The sequence below is a fragment of the Polyodon spathula genome, chromosome 24 (genome assembly GCF_017654505.1).
Source record: "Polyodon spathula isolate WHYD16114869_AA chromosome 24, ASM1765450v1, whole genome shotgun sequence".
Taxonomy (NCBI): Eukaryota; Metazoa; Chordata; class Actinopteri; order Acipenseriformes; family Polyodontidae; genus Polyodon; species Polyodon spathula.
This window is the reverse complement of record NC_054557.1, coordinates 15,760,693-15,774,570: the sequence shown is the minus strand read 5'-3', so window position 1 is coordinate 15,774,570 and position 13,878 is coordinate 15,760,693. Positions and strand designations below refer to the sequence as shown.

General features: G+C 40.5%; 1 protein-coding gene across 3 annotated transcripts in view; it reads right to left on the bottom strand.

Annotated features, from left to right (window-relative positions):
* Positions 1-1,166: 1,166 nt before the first annotated feature.
* LOC121299145 (RNA polymerase II elongation factor ELL2-like) overlaps positions 1,167-13,878 on the bottom strand; it is a 32,180-nt gene continuing 19,468 nt past the window's right edge. For all 3 annotated transcript variants that reach the window (XM_041226715.1, XM_041226716.1, XM_041226717.1), the window contains 9 exons: positions 13,014-13,177; positions 10,227-10,489; positions 8,460-8,584; positions 5,271-5,385; positions 4,670-5,132; positions 3,939-3,996; positions 2,092-2,263; positions 1,871-1,915; positions 1,167-1,353 (listed from right to left, as the gene is read on the bottom strand). In XM_041226715.1, coding sequence (XP_041082649.1) covers positions 1,243-1,353; positions 1,871-1,915; positions 2,092-2,263; positions 3,939-3,996; positions 4,670-5,132; positions 5,271-5,385; positions 8,460-8,584; positions 10,227-10,489; positions 13,014-13,177 — 1,516 coding nt within the window. In that variant the 3' untranslated portion in view covers positions 1,167-1,242. The remainder of the gene's footprint in view (positions 1,354-1,870; positions 1,916-2,091; positions 2,264-3,938; positions 3,997-4,669; positions 5,133-5,270; positions 5,386-8,459; positions 8,585-10,226; positions 10,490-13,013; positions 13,178-13,878) is intronic.

The following is a 13,878-nucleotide window of genomic DNA, read 5'->3' as shown; positions in this document are numbered from 1 at the left end:
AATTCATTCTGCTGAGCAGTTTGTAAAGAGATGCTGCATGCTTCCGTGCATGCACAATGCCATCCCTCTCTGCAATTCATTCTGCTGAGCAGTTTGTAAAGAGATGCTGCATGCTTCCGTGCATGTACATTGCCATCCCTCTCTGCACGTCTGTTCTCGGAAGTTTGTCAGAATAAAGTTTTGTTTGTGTTGCTGCTTCACTGTGCATGCCGGTGTTCAGTGCTTCAGTGAACCATGGTTTGTAATGCTGGCATATGGCTTGCAGCTACACATGAAACCAATGCCAAAGTGTGAAACTTAACAGCGACGTCGCTGGGAAATCATGGATTTACAAAAATATACTTTCTGCTTTATCTGAATGTTCTGAATGCCTGGCTCTCTTTGGTGTGCAATACCAGCTAAACACATTGCTAACCCTGCTGCATCACAGGTTATATATTCCACACACTGCAGGTTATATATTCCCATTTAAGCTGATTGCCAGAATAAAGAACTTGCTGTCTAGGGGGATACAAACTAATCTGATAAACACTGTTTCATCATGTTACAGCGGCCAACTGTGCTTTACTCTGAAGAGATACTAGCGCTCTGCTTGTTAGAGTTAATGGCAGGCCACAGGGTGCAGGAACATACGCTGTTCAAAATGGAAATTGTGGCGAGGACCTCCGTTGTGAAACACAGATGAACCAAGGCATTTCCATTTTCAGTTTAAAGCGTTTGGTGAATCTGTTTGTGGGGTTGGGTTTAATGTCCAGCCCTCTTGCAGAAAAAAGCACCATGAAATACACTCTACCTGCATGGAACATCAGTACAGGCCTCACAATGGAGATGTTACTAGAAATGGGCATTCCTTGCATGAAGAAAAACATACAAACTAATAATAATGATAATAATAATATCATATTTTAAATACAATAAATTGGGTTCAAACTGAACCCTAGACAAAAAAAACAAACAAAAAAAATGTTTTGTACAGATCACAAGTCAGTGGTCTGAGCATTCCCTAAAGAGCAACTTCCAGTAAATGAAAAAAAAAAAAAAAAAAAAAAAGTTAAAAGCACATTTATTGCCCCGCAAAAAAAAAAAAAAAAAAAAAAAAAACAAAAAAAAAATAAAAAAAAAAAAAAAAAAAAAAAAAAAAAAAAAGCAGCACATTTATTGCCCCCCACGTAGTATAGAAGTCACAGTAGTCAGGTATCCTGGAGCAGTGTTTTGGTCCATTTCAGTTGCTGGTGCTGGGATTTACAAAGGCATGTGGTTTTTGTCGTAGTCAAGTATTAGGCTCTTAATGTGCGACAGCTTCTGGTGCAAATACTTGCATCGCTTCTTCTCTTCCCAATAGCCAGGACATTTCTGAAAAGACCAAACAACCACACAAACATTTCAATACTACATCACAGACTGCTTTTAGAAGTGCCAAATGGGATGGTCTCAAAATGAGCCAGCGGAGTTAGCATTTGGTTACAGGCCAGCCAACACACAGTTACAGAAAACAAACGACTTGGAATCCAGCAATCAAACAAAACCCTTCACCTCCAGACCCTGCACACAGGCTTCCAGTCTCGCAAAGATATAAAACCAGTTCACAATAAAAAGGAATGCATGACAAACTAATCGCTGGCTACACTGTTATTACAAACAGAGATCCTGGACCAATACTGGGTTATCATTAGAGCCATCTGGCTTTGATCATAAAAAGAACAAATAACAGCCATAAAACTATTGAGAACATCTGACTAAGTTAATGCAGTGTGGCTAATTTGCACGCAAATGAGGGGCTCGCTTTCTTTTTAACTGCAATCTACAGTACAATAAAAGAAAACATTATGATGTTGGACAAGGCATACAAAACACGATTTCAATTCATTACCTTCTTATAGTTCCTGTATTCCCCAAATATTTGGTCTTCAATAACCTGAAAAGAGACAAGTACAGGATTTTAAAATACAAAATAAATAAAATCAAATAGGCACAGTGTAAACCCCCATGCCCACCCCAAAACAAACAGTACCCAGCACACATGCAGGAAGTGTGGAGGAGAAATGCAAAGTTTCAAAAGGAAGCTGAATGAAGTCAGTGTCTCCACCACACCTTGTATTCCTGTGTCCCCGGGGACAGGGTCTTTATTTTGGATCCCAGCTGTACAAACTGCTCAGTCACACTCCCTATCCTCGCATGGAGGTCTCTGTACTCATCATACTCGTCGCAAAAGTCCTCTTTGTAGTTCTGACGCTGTTCTGGAGTTGTTATTGTGTTATATTTTCTGTTTAAAAAAAATGTAAAAAAATAAGTTTAGTCATGAAATGGAAAATTCAAAAACACACTAGAGCACGTCTCAACTACAGTCTCTTTCCACCAGGTGGCACTGTGGTCGAGACAGTCGTTCTTCCCTTGTGTCAGCAATTCAGACCAACGGCAAGAGCACTTCCTGTTAATGTGTATGTCTGGAGAAGTGCAAAGCTTGACCGAAACAGGAAGATTGATGTGTGTAGCAAAACCTCCATTTAACAGTACTGTCTTTTTAATTGTCATAAAGAATTCTCGTCCATTACCAATACATTACCAGCATTACACACATCACAATTTACTCAGGACTATCTTTTTTTGTTTTGTTTTGGTATTGCTGCCAGAGCTTTAGATGCATATCAAAAACATGACTAGAAAATCATGTTGTCGCTTGTCTTTGGCAAATGCCTACAAGTGACTTAAAGTGACAGCTGTGCTTAACATTGCATCCTATACCTGAGCTCAGGAACAGCCTCCAGCAAGTCTGGGCTTTATTTTTTTCCTTTCGGCTTTGTGTTTAGAATTAAAATAAAGTAGGGGCAGCCTTAGATGGCGATTAAAATATTTAAATCTATATATTTAAAATAAAGCCTTCTGCATGCAGTTTGCCTTTTTGTGTATTCCTGTATTCCTTTCTGTGGAGTCAAAATCAATCTCGTCTGGTATTGTTGTAGTCTCCGCTGGCCATGTGTTGAGAAGCCCACTCTTTAACTGGCTTATTAGTGCATTGCAAGGTTACTGTAGCAGCTACGGAAACATTCTCCCTTTACACAACACTAGAAGTGGCACACTTTCGCACATGGCTCATTGGATGTAAACAGCTGTTTTAAAAGCATTGCTAGACGAAGTGCTCTTAAAGTCAAAGAGATTTCTCTCCCTGCTATTTGTAAATTGACAAAATGTCAATGAAATGTCCCAGATTTTTTTTATTTTTTTATTATTATATGACTACACTTTTACATGACGTTTTGCAGGGGAAGTGACACTATCCAGCAAAGTGAAAGCAGCACAGGATTTTGTTTTAATTTTATTAAAGTTAATGGCTCCTCTCAACCCAGTCCTCAAGGCCGATTCCGTTTGTTAGGTAAGGGCATATTTACAAACTAAAAGATCCCTCCATTCTACAGACAGAATGAACAGAGAGTCCTCTCACTATCGCAACACAGCCAGTGCTTCTCAGCCACCATCCTGTTAAAACCAAAACCAGAAAGAGCACAACACAGTACAAGGTCTTTAAAGCAGGCAAACGGCAGAGCTACACAACTGCATGGCTCTGTTTCCACCATGGAAAACCTGCTTTCATTTCTGCCTTTAGAGCTTGTGTATGTTACCCCCACCCCACTCACCACTAATCCTGCTGCAAAGAACGCAAGCAAGCAAACAAGCTTTCGAAAGGAACTGGATTGGAAGCACAGGTGAGGAGGCAGTTTGCTGACAGACTCCCAGTCTCAGCCTCCAATGAGGGCTACTGACCTCTTATGTTTCATCTTGTTAAAGCCATTATGAATTTCCATTATTACCAAATGGAAGATCAAAAACACTTTATACAACAGCAACAGCAACTTCAAGAAAATGAGAATTACACACACACACACGCGCACACACACACACACACACACACACACACACACACACATATAAATGATACTTACACCAAATAGTCAGGTATTCCTGCTGGGGTGGAAGGAGTGATGGGTGTATTTGCACGTTCTGTAGATAAGCAGAAATAAAGCAAGGTCAATGTACTGTGTGTGTGTGCACCTTTGACAGGTGCTATTGAAGCCACCCAAATAATTCATCATCAAGGCCAATTAGCGGCCCGTTTCCAGGCAATCCGTGACTGCGAGACCGATGTGCGTATTTTAAAAGGCTACGTGAAGAGAGCAGGCCCTTGTACCTAATGCACCTCCACAGCTGTCAGGGTGTCAATGATCAACTTAATTCACTTAACAGATAAGTTGCTACAGACCATGCCTTTAACAATGGAGCTGGGCTATATTTGTGCAAGGCATGCTGTTCATGGGCTTTCAAAAGAAAATGAAAAAAAAAGAATAAATAAAGCCCAGAGAGTTAATGATTTGCTTATCAGCTACACTTATCACAGTTTGATAAGAGGCTTCTGTGTATGCTGTGGGATCTATAGGGATGGGCATAACCACAACATGATGGCAGCAAGCTCAAGGGCATCTATTAAGCATGTAGAGACTAAAAAAAGTGCTATGCAACCAGACTCTCGTTTCAGTTCCTGGATTCAAATCAATAGCGCCACTTACTTCTCGGACTGGAAAACAGAAAAACCTCACCAAACAATGTGATTGCTATCCCCTCGGGCACAGCTGCGGGTTTGTGTTTCAGTAAGGTATGTTTAAAACAATGCACTCACCTTTGAGATTCTCCTGATTGTGCTTGAGATCAGGGCTCCTTTCAGGCCACGCATTCTCCCCCCCTTCCTCTTTCAACCTCTCCCTCTCCTTCTCTTTATGCTTTTTGGACTTCTTCTTTTTGTGCTGGCTGCCGGAGATCTCCTCGTCCTCTTTGAGCGAGTACTCGGTCCGTAAAGAGTTCAACTGTGCTGGCTTGAGGTCCTGGTACTCCTGGCTTTTGTTTGTGACGCTAGAATCGCCATAGCTGTGCTGTGGAAGGAAGCCGTTTTGGCTCTCGCAAACATTGCTTGTCCTCTGAAATTCCGTTTTTACATGTAGACTGGAGTTCACTGTGGCAGTAGTACCGTGTGCGGCTGGAGGCGTGCGAAGTCCATTTGTGATTGGCTGATGCAAGTTCTGATCCAATACTTTTTGTTTCTTGTTTGCAAGACTCTCCGGGGGATCTGAAGGCACTGGGCGTTTCTGGATTTAAATGCAGGGTTTATTATTGTTATGTATTATTATTTATTTTTGCACCTAAAATTAGACAATTAAATCCCCCCCCCCCCCCCCCCAGTGTCAAAAAGCTACAAAATAAAAGTTAATGATAAATGAATGTACCACTGCAGGATTCTTGATAGGGCTGCAGTGTGAAGGAGAATCCCCAGAGGACTTGTGGAATGGTTGCTTTGACTGGAAACTCCTGGGTTGGCTAATGTTTGTTGGCTGCAGCTTCCTGCAATAGAAATATGAAGAAAAAAAGACATTGTTCACTGACAACTGACAGAGCCAGCCATTGCTCTGGCGAGTCTGCGAAATGCAAAACATTGAAGTAATTTACAGCTTCCATCTTTAGTCAGACACGGGGTGTTGACAGGAGACTTGGACCACCATTGCAACAGTCAGCTCCTGGTCTTCAGGGTTTGTAACGAAGCAAAGAGTGAGTGAGTGAGAATGAACATGTACAAGTATCTTAAACTGCAACAAAAGACTGCTGCCAGGGCTCAACAGTGCATGGTTACCTTGTATCACAGCTCCTGTTGAATATAAAAACAATGACGGGAGAGTTGTCTATCACCATCTCTAATGAGTTTGCGAGACAGCCTTCTTTAGATATATCCCGCTCTCACGAAGAGGGAACTGATATATTGCATGTTGTGTAAAAATCGCTTTGAAGACAACACCTAAAACTAAACCCTTCCAAATGCCGTCTTTCAGGGCTTGTTATATAAACAATTCTAAACCCTTTCTGGACACTGAACAATAAGGTAGATTTATTTACTGCAATTATTTCAGGAAGATCTGCTCCCCCTTTTCAAAATCGCCCCCAGCGCGATTGTATGATGATGACTGTAAACACATTTTCAGATGATTTTGTCCATTCTTCTTTCAGCAAGTTCTTGCTGCAGGCAGACCTCAAGCATGCCTGTTAATGCTTAAACCAGAACGGAGACGCTGCACTATGAAGCACAGCAGAAACATCAATAACCCAATGGATACTAGCGATCTAGGAGGCTACCTCTACTTGTAATACTTCTGCTATTAGCTGCGGCGACACACAGTCATGTCATGTTAGTGCTGGGACAAATATCCGAACAAATATGTTTTGACATGTACTCAGATACAAAAATCAGATGTTCGTATCGCTACAAATGACAAAAATACATTGCATTTATTTACCATCAACAGAATTTGCTCAGTTTGATATTATATATATATATATATATATATATATATATATATATATATATATATATAACAGAATCAACACAGCAGCTCTTGAACTTCTATTTAAAAGTGTTAGACAGCAAAAAATAAACAAATCAGATTTTACGCACACCCTTAGTGATCTCTATGAAAAGCCATCTGGGACAAAAATGTGCTGTGGTGCTTTACAGGGAGTCAGAATCTCATGGGACAGAAAAAAAGGCAAGTCATTCTGAAACGCCTCGCTTAAACAATACCCAATTTCCTGAAAATTTCTATAAAGACTGTATATATTATATATAGATAGTTGTGACTTTCAGTTATGTGGAATGTAATAAACGAGAACCAAAACTGAGTTATTTTTCCCCTTCACTTTACAACTGCATTTCCACGTTTGTTTTATTTGAAGAGTTTAAAGTCTAAATTTCACTTTTCGTTTGCTTGTTCAGCTACAAAAAAAAAAGACACAAGTAAACCTCATGTTTATGAAAACGTGTCGCTGGCCGCTGTTTACTGTGAAGAAATGGCAATGGCAAGGAATGAAAAAAAAAAAGAAAATGCGTTGTCAACTTTATTTACTGTTTATTTCAGGACTAAACAAAACGACATTTAACTTGAACTGCTGTTTGGCATCCTTTGTGTTGCAGTTAATTCACTGGGGCAAAGGAAGTCTTACACAACTTATTATTTACTCCTGGGATATTGCAGGTTCTGCTGCTGTGCTATCTCTACCTGCATTCAGAGCAATATAATGGCTTTAATTACTTTTTGAAAAATTAACAAATATCTGAACAAATATTTAAATTGTGAGCGAATATCCAAATATGCAAACCCTGTGTTGGTCCCAGCGTGCTTTACGCATTGCTTTCTGCCCACTCTTACTTTATCAGGTACACACCTCTGTTGACTAGTTAGTTTATATTCAGCTTGTTCCCCAAAAAGGTGGAAAGACTGTACCATTGTGCCATCTTTGAGCTGGACAACCACGCTCCTACCGTTACAAGCAGCAACAGGAATGTTATCAACATTACTGGAATTTTTGTTTTTTCATACTGCGCATAACCTTTTTACAAGAAACATCAAAACAAAACCTGATACGTTTATTTAAAAACATGGTTTGCGGAGATGTTCTCTTCCAGTAAGCTCTGTGCATGAAGCACGTACAGAACAGAACGAAAAGGTAGATAACAATCCTGTAACCCACGTCACAGACTTGGAAACACGCCGCTACAGAAGCATGCAGTAAATATGTACACAAGAGAAACAGTAGTGCTATTGGGAAAGAGCTGGCATAGCTCATAAATCATTACTGCAGGTCGATGATGAAGCCAAAGTCGTCTTGTGCTGAAAAAATAACTACGTATTCAAATAAATATATCTTTTTTTATTTTAAATGTGTTTTGTCATTTGTAATGATTTTTTTTCACAGATGATAGAACGGTAGCACACAGTTCTCTGTTTAATGCAGTGTCTCCTGAAACACACCTTGTGCGCTGGTGCTTTCCCAAAGCAACTCCCCGTGATGAAACACTGCTTTATAAACCATAGCAAGACTGTGGCAAAAGTTGGATTTGTCATGCCGTCCAATGCCAGGTCACTTGGCAAAAAAACCAAAACCTTGATAACTTGGCAATCCAACTAAGAACTGCAAAGAAAGCAGTGACTTCCCGATAATGGAAGGCAGTGATCAGATTAGCCAAGCAGGGAAATGAAAACCAATGGCGTTTTAACCAATGGTGGATCTGTTTCTTCAGTGCACCATCATGGGATTCCCATTCCAACTCTAGCCTCATTTATTTAGGTAGAACTGCAAATATGAGATTTATTTTTTATATACTGTAGAAGGCAAAAAGCAAAAGTTGTGTTTGTGGGGTAATGCACTACATCCATAACTTAAAGGAAGGAGGCAAACCTGTACTTGCATCACACAGCTGGGGACTTCCAGTGGTTCAAGCAGTTGAAATCCTTTTACATTCTTGCAAACCGGGGGGCAAGATCAAACAGGACAATGTTGGAATTGCAAGTTTCAACCCAGGCCCAGATGCAGCTAAAGCAAAACTTGGTACCGATACACCCAACACTACCAATAATCCAAATCTCTACCTCAATAGAAGCCTGTGAAGAAGCTGCTTTTCCTCTTCAGTGTAGCCGGGCCAGTCCCTCTGCACATGCTTATAGTACTCATCTTTTAGAGTGTAGCTGTTCTCCTTAGAGTTTACCTTTGCAACCTATAACAAAAGACACACCATCAGTCTTATGCTGGAAACAATGGTATTCATGCATGCAAAAGAAAAACAGCACATGGGCGAACGAGTGGTTATACAACAAGATGATCAGATATAAAGCTAGTGTGTGAAGGGAGCGTTGTATAGCAATACTACTTAGTTACACAGCCAAGGATTAACAAGGGGTTAGGTCATATTTAAAATGGATTAAAAAGGTGTGGTAGCTAAGGTTTTAAATCCTAGTTTAGTGCCTGTGCCATTTTCATCGTCTTGTATTGTTTAATGGACCTTTTCATCCCTGATGTGTGTGATCACCATTGAAATATCTGCAAGCACACACCACGTTCAGTTAGTGCTAAAAAAAAAGAAATCAGCATTTTAAATAACTCCCGCCAGCAGAGTAGCGATCAGATGCTGTAGAACTAACAGTTCAGTGGTTCGGGAAGACCGTCAAGGACTTGGGTATTATGTAGATAGATACATCAAATGAACAATTAAATAAAGAATTTATTGAGTGCAATTAATCATCATAAATTATTAATAACCTATGATTCTTTTCCAAGGAAGCTGTTAAATGGATAAACGCACACACATACACATACAGCATATCCCCGAAAGACTCTAAATCTATAAAACATATTTACAGTTACACACTCTGCAGTGTTGAAGATATTTCCCTTCCATCTCTGTCTCTCCACCCTCCTGAATAAACAACTTCCAAGGGAATTTTAATTATGCACCCATTTATTTATTTATTTATTTATTATTCTTTTTATTCGGCTGTTTTGCGCAGCTCTCCCCAAGCGCCATGCAGCTTGTCTTTAGGTTGTATAATAGAAGTGCTTGCTGATCGCCCAGATTACAAGACCGTCCTTAACAGACCTCTCCCCGGAGAGGTGGGATGCAACAGTAACACTGAAACATTGAGTAGTAACCTTCCCAAACTCCCAGTGACAGTGTAAAACAGCAAACAAGGCTGGCAACTAGAGACATACTGTACTCGGTGCCAAGGTTTGTTGCAGCCTGCCTCCCTGCCTGCCTCAAAACACAATCTCCACCCCCCGCTTGAACTGAAGAAGCTGCGTCTCCTTTATCAGCCTACAGACAGTTTAACTAACTAAATATTTACAGGAACAGAACAAGCTGCAAACAATTACAATCCACTTATCTACAGCAGAACAATAACCTCCCTTAAGCCTGGGAGAAGAATACAAAGACAAACAAACTCTATATTTAATTTCCTTTAGTAAACAAGGGCTTTACTTTTTTTTTTTTTTTTTTTTTTTTTTAGGCTTCCATAGTCTTCCAAAAAACATTTCAGAACCGCGACACACACGAGGAGAAGATGATTTGACGTAAAGTAATGCTTAGCTGTTGCTAATCTTTTGTCTTTTGAAAATCCTGGCCGGGGAAAAAAGAAGGCCATGAAGACATGACCATTTCTAGCATGATGAAAACGTTTAATATAATTTAATACAGGCGCGCGCACACACACACACACACACACACACACACAATTCAACCCTGTTTTTTGGTACCGAGTTTGGTTTACCTACAATCAAATTCATACACCCCTCAATACACTGGCCTACCACTACAGACACATGTAAAATGCGAAGTGCGTAAAGGAAACGCTCAGTCTTACTGCATCTAACACAGGGGCCAGGTCAGCTTTGTCCTTTGGGTTGGCTTTTTCCCTTTCCAGCCACAGGATCAGCTCCGGTTTCTTGTACGGCTTCAAGGCCAGCAGGTGAATGATGCGGTCTCGGAGAGTTCTCTGAGGGACAATACTGGAGGTGCTGCTCCTCTTCACAGCCAGCACGGGACTCGGAGGAGAGTGTTTACGGAAAGGAAAGCTGTCCAACACCGGAGCTGGGCCGTGCCTCTTCTGAACTTTAACACATTTACCTGCGAAGAGAAAAAAAAAAGGCTAAATGATATATATCTAGATATTGTGTTGCAGGTTCTCATGTCAAAAGACCAGACAGTTACCTGCTCTAAATTCAGTTAGCCTCCCATTACTTTTATGAATAGGGTTACAGTAAGTTTAAGGGTGTAGAAAAACTTGAGTTAATACAAAAAGAAAAAGTAGAGACACCTTAAAATTAAAAGTGAACATTAAATTACAATCTAAACCTTTCCAAGTAATAAAACCATTTGTAATACCCAGCAACAAACAAAATCCTAGCTCAACAGGACCCAAACAAGCGATTTACCATAAAAACACATCCTTCAATACGTACTCTGCTGTTGCATGCTCCTCGGATATTACACACTACTGTTGAATTCCCAGTACGTATTACAGCTGTTTATTACATACAATCAAACATGTCTACTGGCTCGTGAATTTTATATTGCCAAATTTTGTAGCCCTGACATGTCATGAGGTTATTGTGGGTCCACCCCATAATTAGTTAATTTAAAAAAAGTTTACTTACTATCTTAACTGCAGACCAAATACCAAAATCACAGAGCACACAGAGCTGTTTCTGCCCTGTCAGCCCCTGTTTAACGTGTCTGAAGTGTGCGTGGTGCTCTGAGTAACAACGTCTGCCAGGGCCTTACAGATACTTCACTTTGAAGATCATCATAGCACTGAGCAGCCCTGTACAGCTTTCTCTGTTCTGTTTCTTTGATTTGTAATACACCCAACACAAAACAAGTATCCGCATTGAAACGGCAGTTATACACCCAACAAACTAAAAGAACAAGCAGAGACAGAAAATCTCAAAACAGAAAAGGCAAATATTAGAATAAAGCTGGAATTGTTCCAACAGAAGGGTGAATTTGATTTGACAAATTAACTTTTTTCTTTACCAAGATTCCAGCAGCCTGTAATTAAAAGATACATAATACAATTAATGGAAATCTGTTAAGAGGATTAAAAGAGAAACAGCTCATTAAGTGAACTCAACCACAACAAAGAGTTATATTTATATATTTTTTTTCTTTTTCCAGAAGCAACATGTTTGGTGACAACCCAGCTTAGAACTCATTAAGGCTTTGCTTAGCACAACAGGACAAGAACATGAAGCAGTTACAGAACACACACAGCGAGTAAACAAACACAACAAGGGAAGAGAGAAGCAACAGATAACCCAATGTGGGTGCTGCAGAATGGCAAACAGAAAGGGTCTATTTGAACTCCAATCAGATGGCTTGCAAACCTCAGTGGCTGGATATCTTTAGAGGACGAGCTTTCCTGCATGTTTAGAAGTTACTGCCAGACTTCCAAACACCGCCAAGTTCAGTTTATACTGTAATTTGACCCCATTGTCAGACGCAATGATGATGCCACATGTGCATGTAGAGCATACAACATGTCGCCCTGTACTAGATACAGACTACTCCAGACACCTGCATCACTGTGTGTGGAGCAGAACACGATGTAAACATTCAGACTATGCCCCGACCTGCATGTTGTGCACGAATCAATAGCGGGTGTTGACCCTAAAATTCCCATGCACACTATGTTATAAATCGTATCAACCACAGCAGGGTTTGTTTCCCTTCCTTTAAAAGTTGCTACTAAAGAAAAAATTGGTTTACCAAGATTCAAGAATTGCTTGTCCAGAAATAAAACATAATGCTGCTCCATTAAAAGGGAAGTGTAGCCTTGAGGTTCAGACAGAGAACTTTAGAGCTGAGAGTTTCGGAATCTCATCTCAGAAAGAACAAGAAATGTGCGATACTGAAGCCAGTCAGTTAACCGGACTGTCCCTGTAACCTTTTACACTAACGCTGGAGACAATCAGAGCCTAATAACAAACTGCACTATTCCACTCATTCAATTAGCCAATACCACTGCGCACTGACAGGACAGACTAATCGAACGATGAGCTGTGCTGTCACTGGGCATCCAGTTGTAATCAACCTATTGCATTAATTCCCATTACAAAGCAGGTCTTGGTTCACTTAAAGACCAGCCTCCAGTTACAGTGGAACCAGGAGAGCAAGCGAGCAAACAAGAGCGAGCCACGTGAGCCAAATGAAGCAAGAGGGAACGTTTTGAATTGGTGACTTTTCTTCCAAAGCAGCCATGCATAATTCATTATTTTGAAGATGAAAACTAATTGAATCACAAGCACAATAATAGACTAATAGGCAAGCTTCAGCTTCTCTGCATGAGCCTTGTTATTACATACTCTCATTGCAATCTCCACCTTGCTAACAGAGCTGGGAATGTGCCAGAGTGCCAATAAAATGATCCAACTTCACTGGCATGAGCTATTCTGATGCATACGTTTCACAGGCTTCTGCAAAGACTAGGACTGTTGGGTGATTTAGCTTAGTTTTTTTTCCGGTTATCTCTGGGTAGCCAAAATTCAGACAAGCCTTTCAAATGGCCACAAACATGTACCCTACGAATAGCATTGTTGCAGTTGTGTTTTTAGTGCAAAATAAATCAAAGAGCCCTCCTTGAAATCCTTACTTCGATAGGTCGATCCTGGCTTGATTTCTATAGCTGCCCGGCTCCACGTCTCCTTCTCCACCTGGGACATTCGCTCCCGGGTCATCTGGTAGGAGTCATCAGTGGCACATACCGTGATCTTATCCTGAATACTGCCCTGGCTTTCCAGCTGCTCTCGACCCAGGCTGCCAGGGTTAAAACACACACACGGTTAGAGCTCCAGATAAATGGGGATTGGGAAGAAAAGGAAATGAACTTTGTGTGAAACACAGGAGAATCAGAAGCCAATCTGGTAAACAGCTGATCTTTCAAACCAATGTGCTATTAAATGGCAATTGATTTTATTTAATTTTTCTCAAGGATTAATATCTCATAACTGCCAAGATGCCAATTAATATTGCAATTCAATTGTAATATTTAACCCCACTGCATGGATAGCAGATACATGAGCAGCCCTATTACAGATATAAAAAGTAAAAAAGCCATTAAATACTGAACAAAACTCCACGTTTCTGCATATTACCGAAGGTCGGGTCGTTCTTGCAGCTGCGTTGTTGGATACTTTAAGTGCATATAATTAAAAAAAAAAATGCTTTGTGATACACACTGGGGAGGGCTGCCTTTTACATAATCGGCTGAACAAACACAGCAGACATCTGGAAAAAGTAAAACTTCACTGAGAGAAGTGCTGAATTGGCAGTGAACTGCATCTTCTGTGCTAGTCATCGCAAGGCACTGAGAAATGAGCCGTACTGGAATCTAAGAAAGGAAATCCACTGGTTAAGCCAGGCCTCCAACCGCCTGGTGTCAGACACAGCTGCTACTGCACATGAACTTGGATGGAAAGTATATGGACAGCCATCTCCTTATAATCCCAGATTGAGAT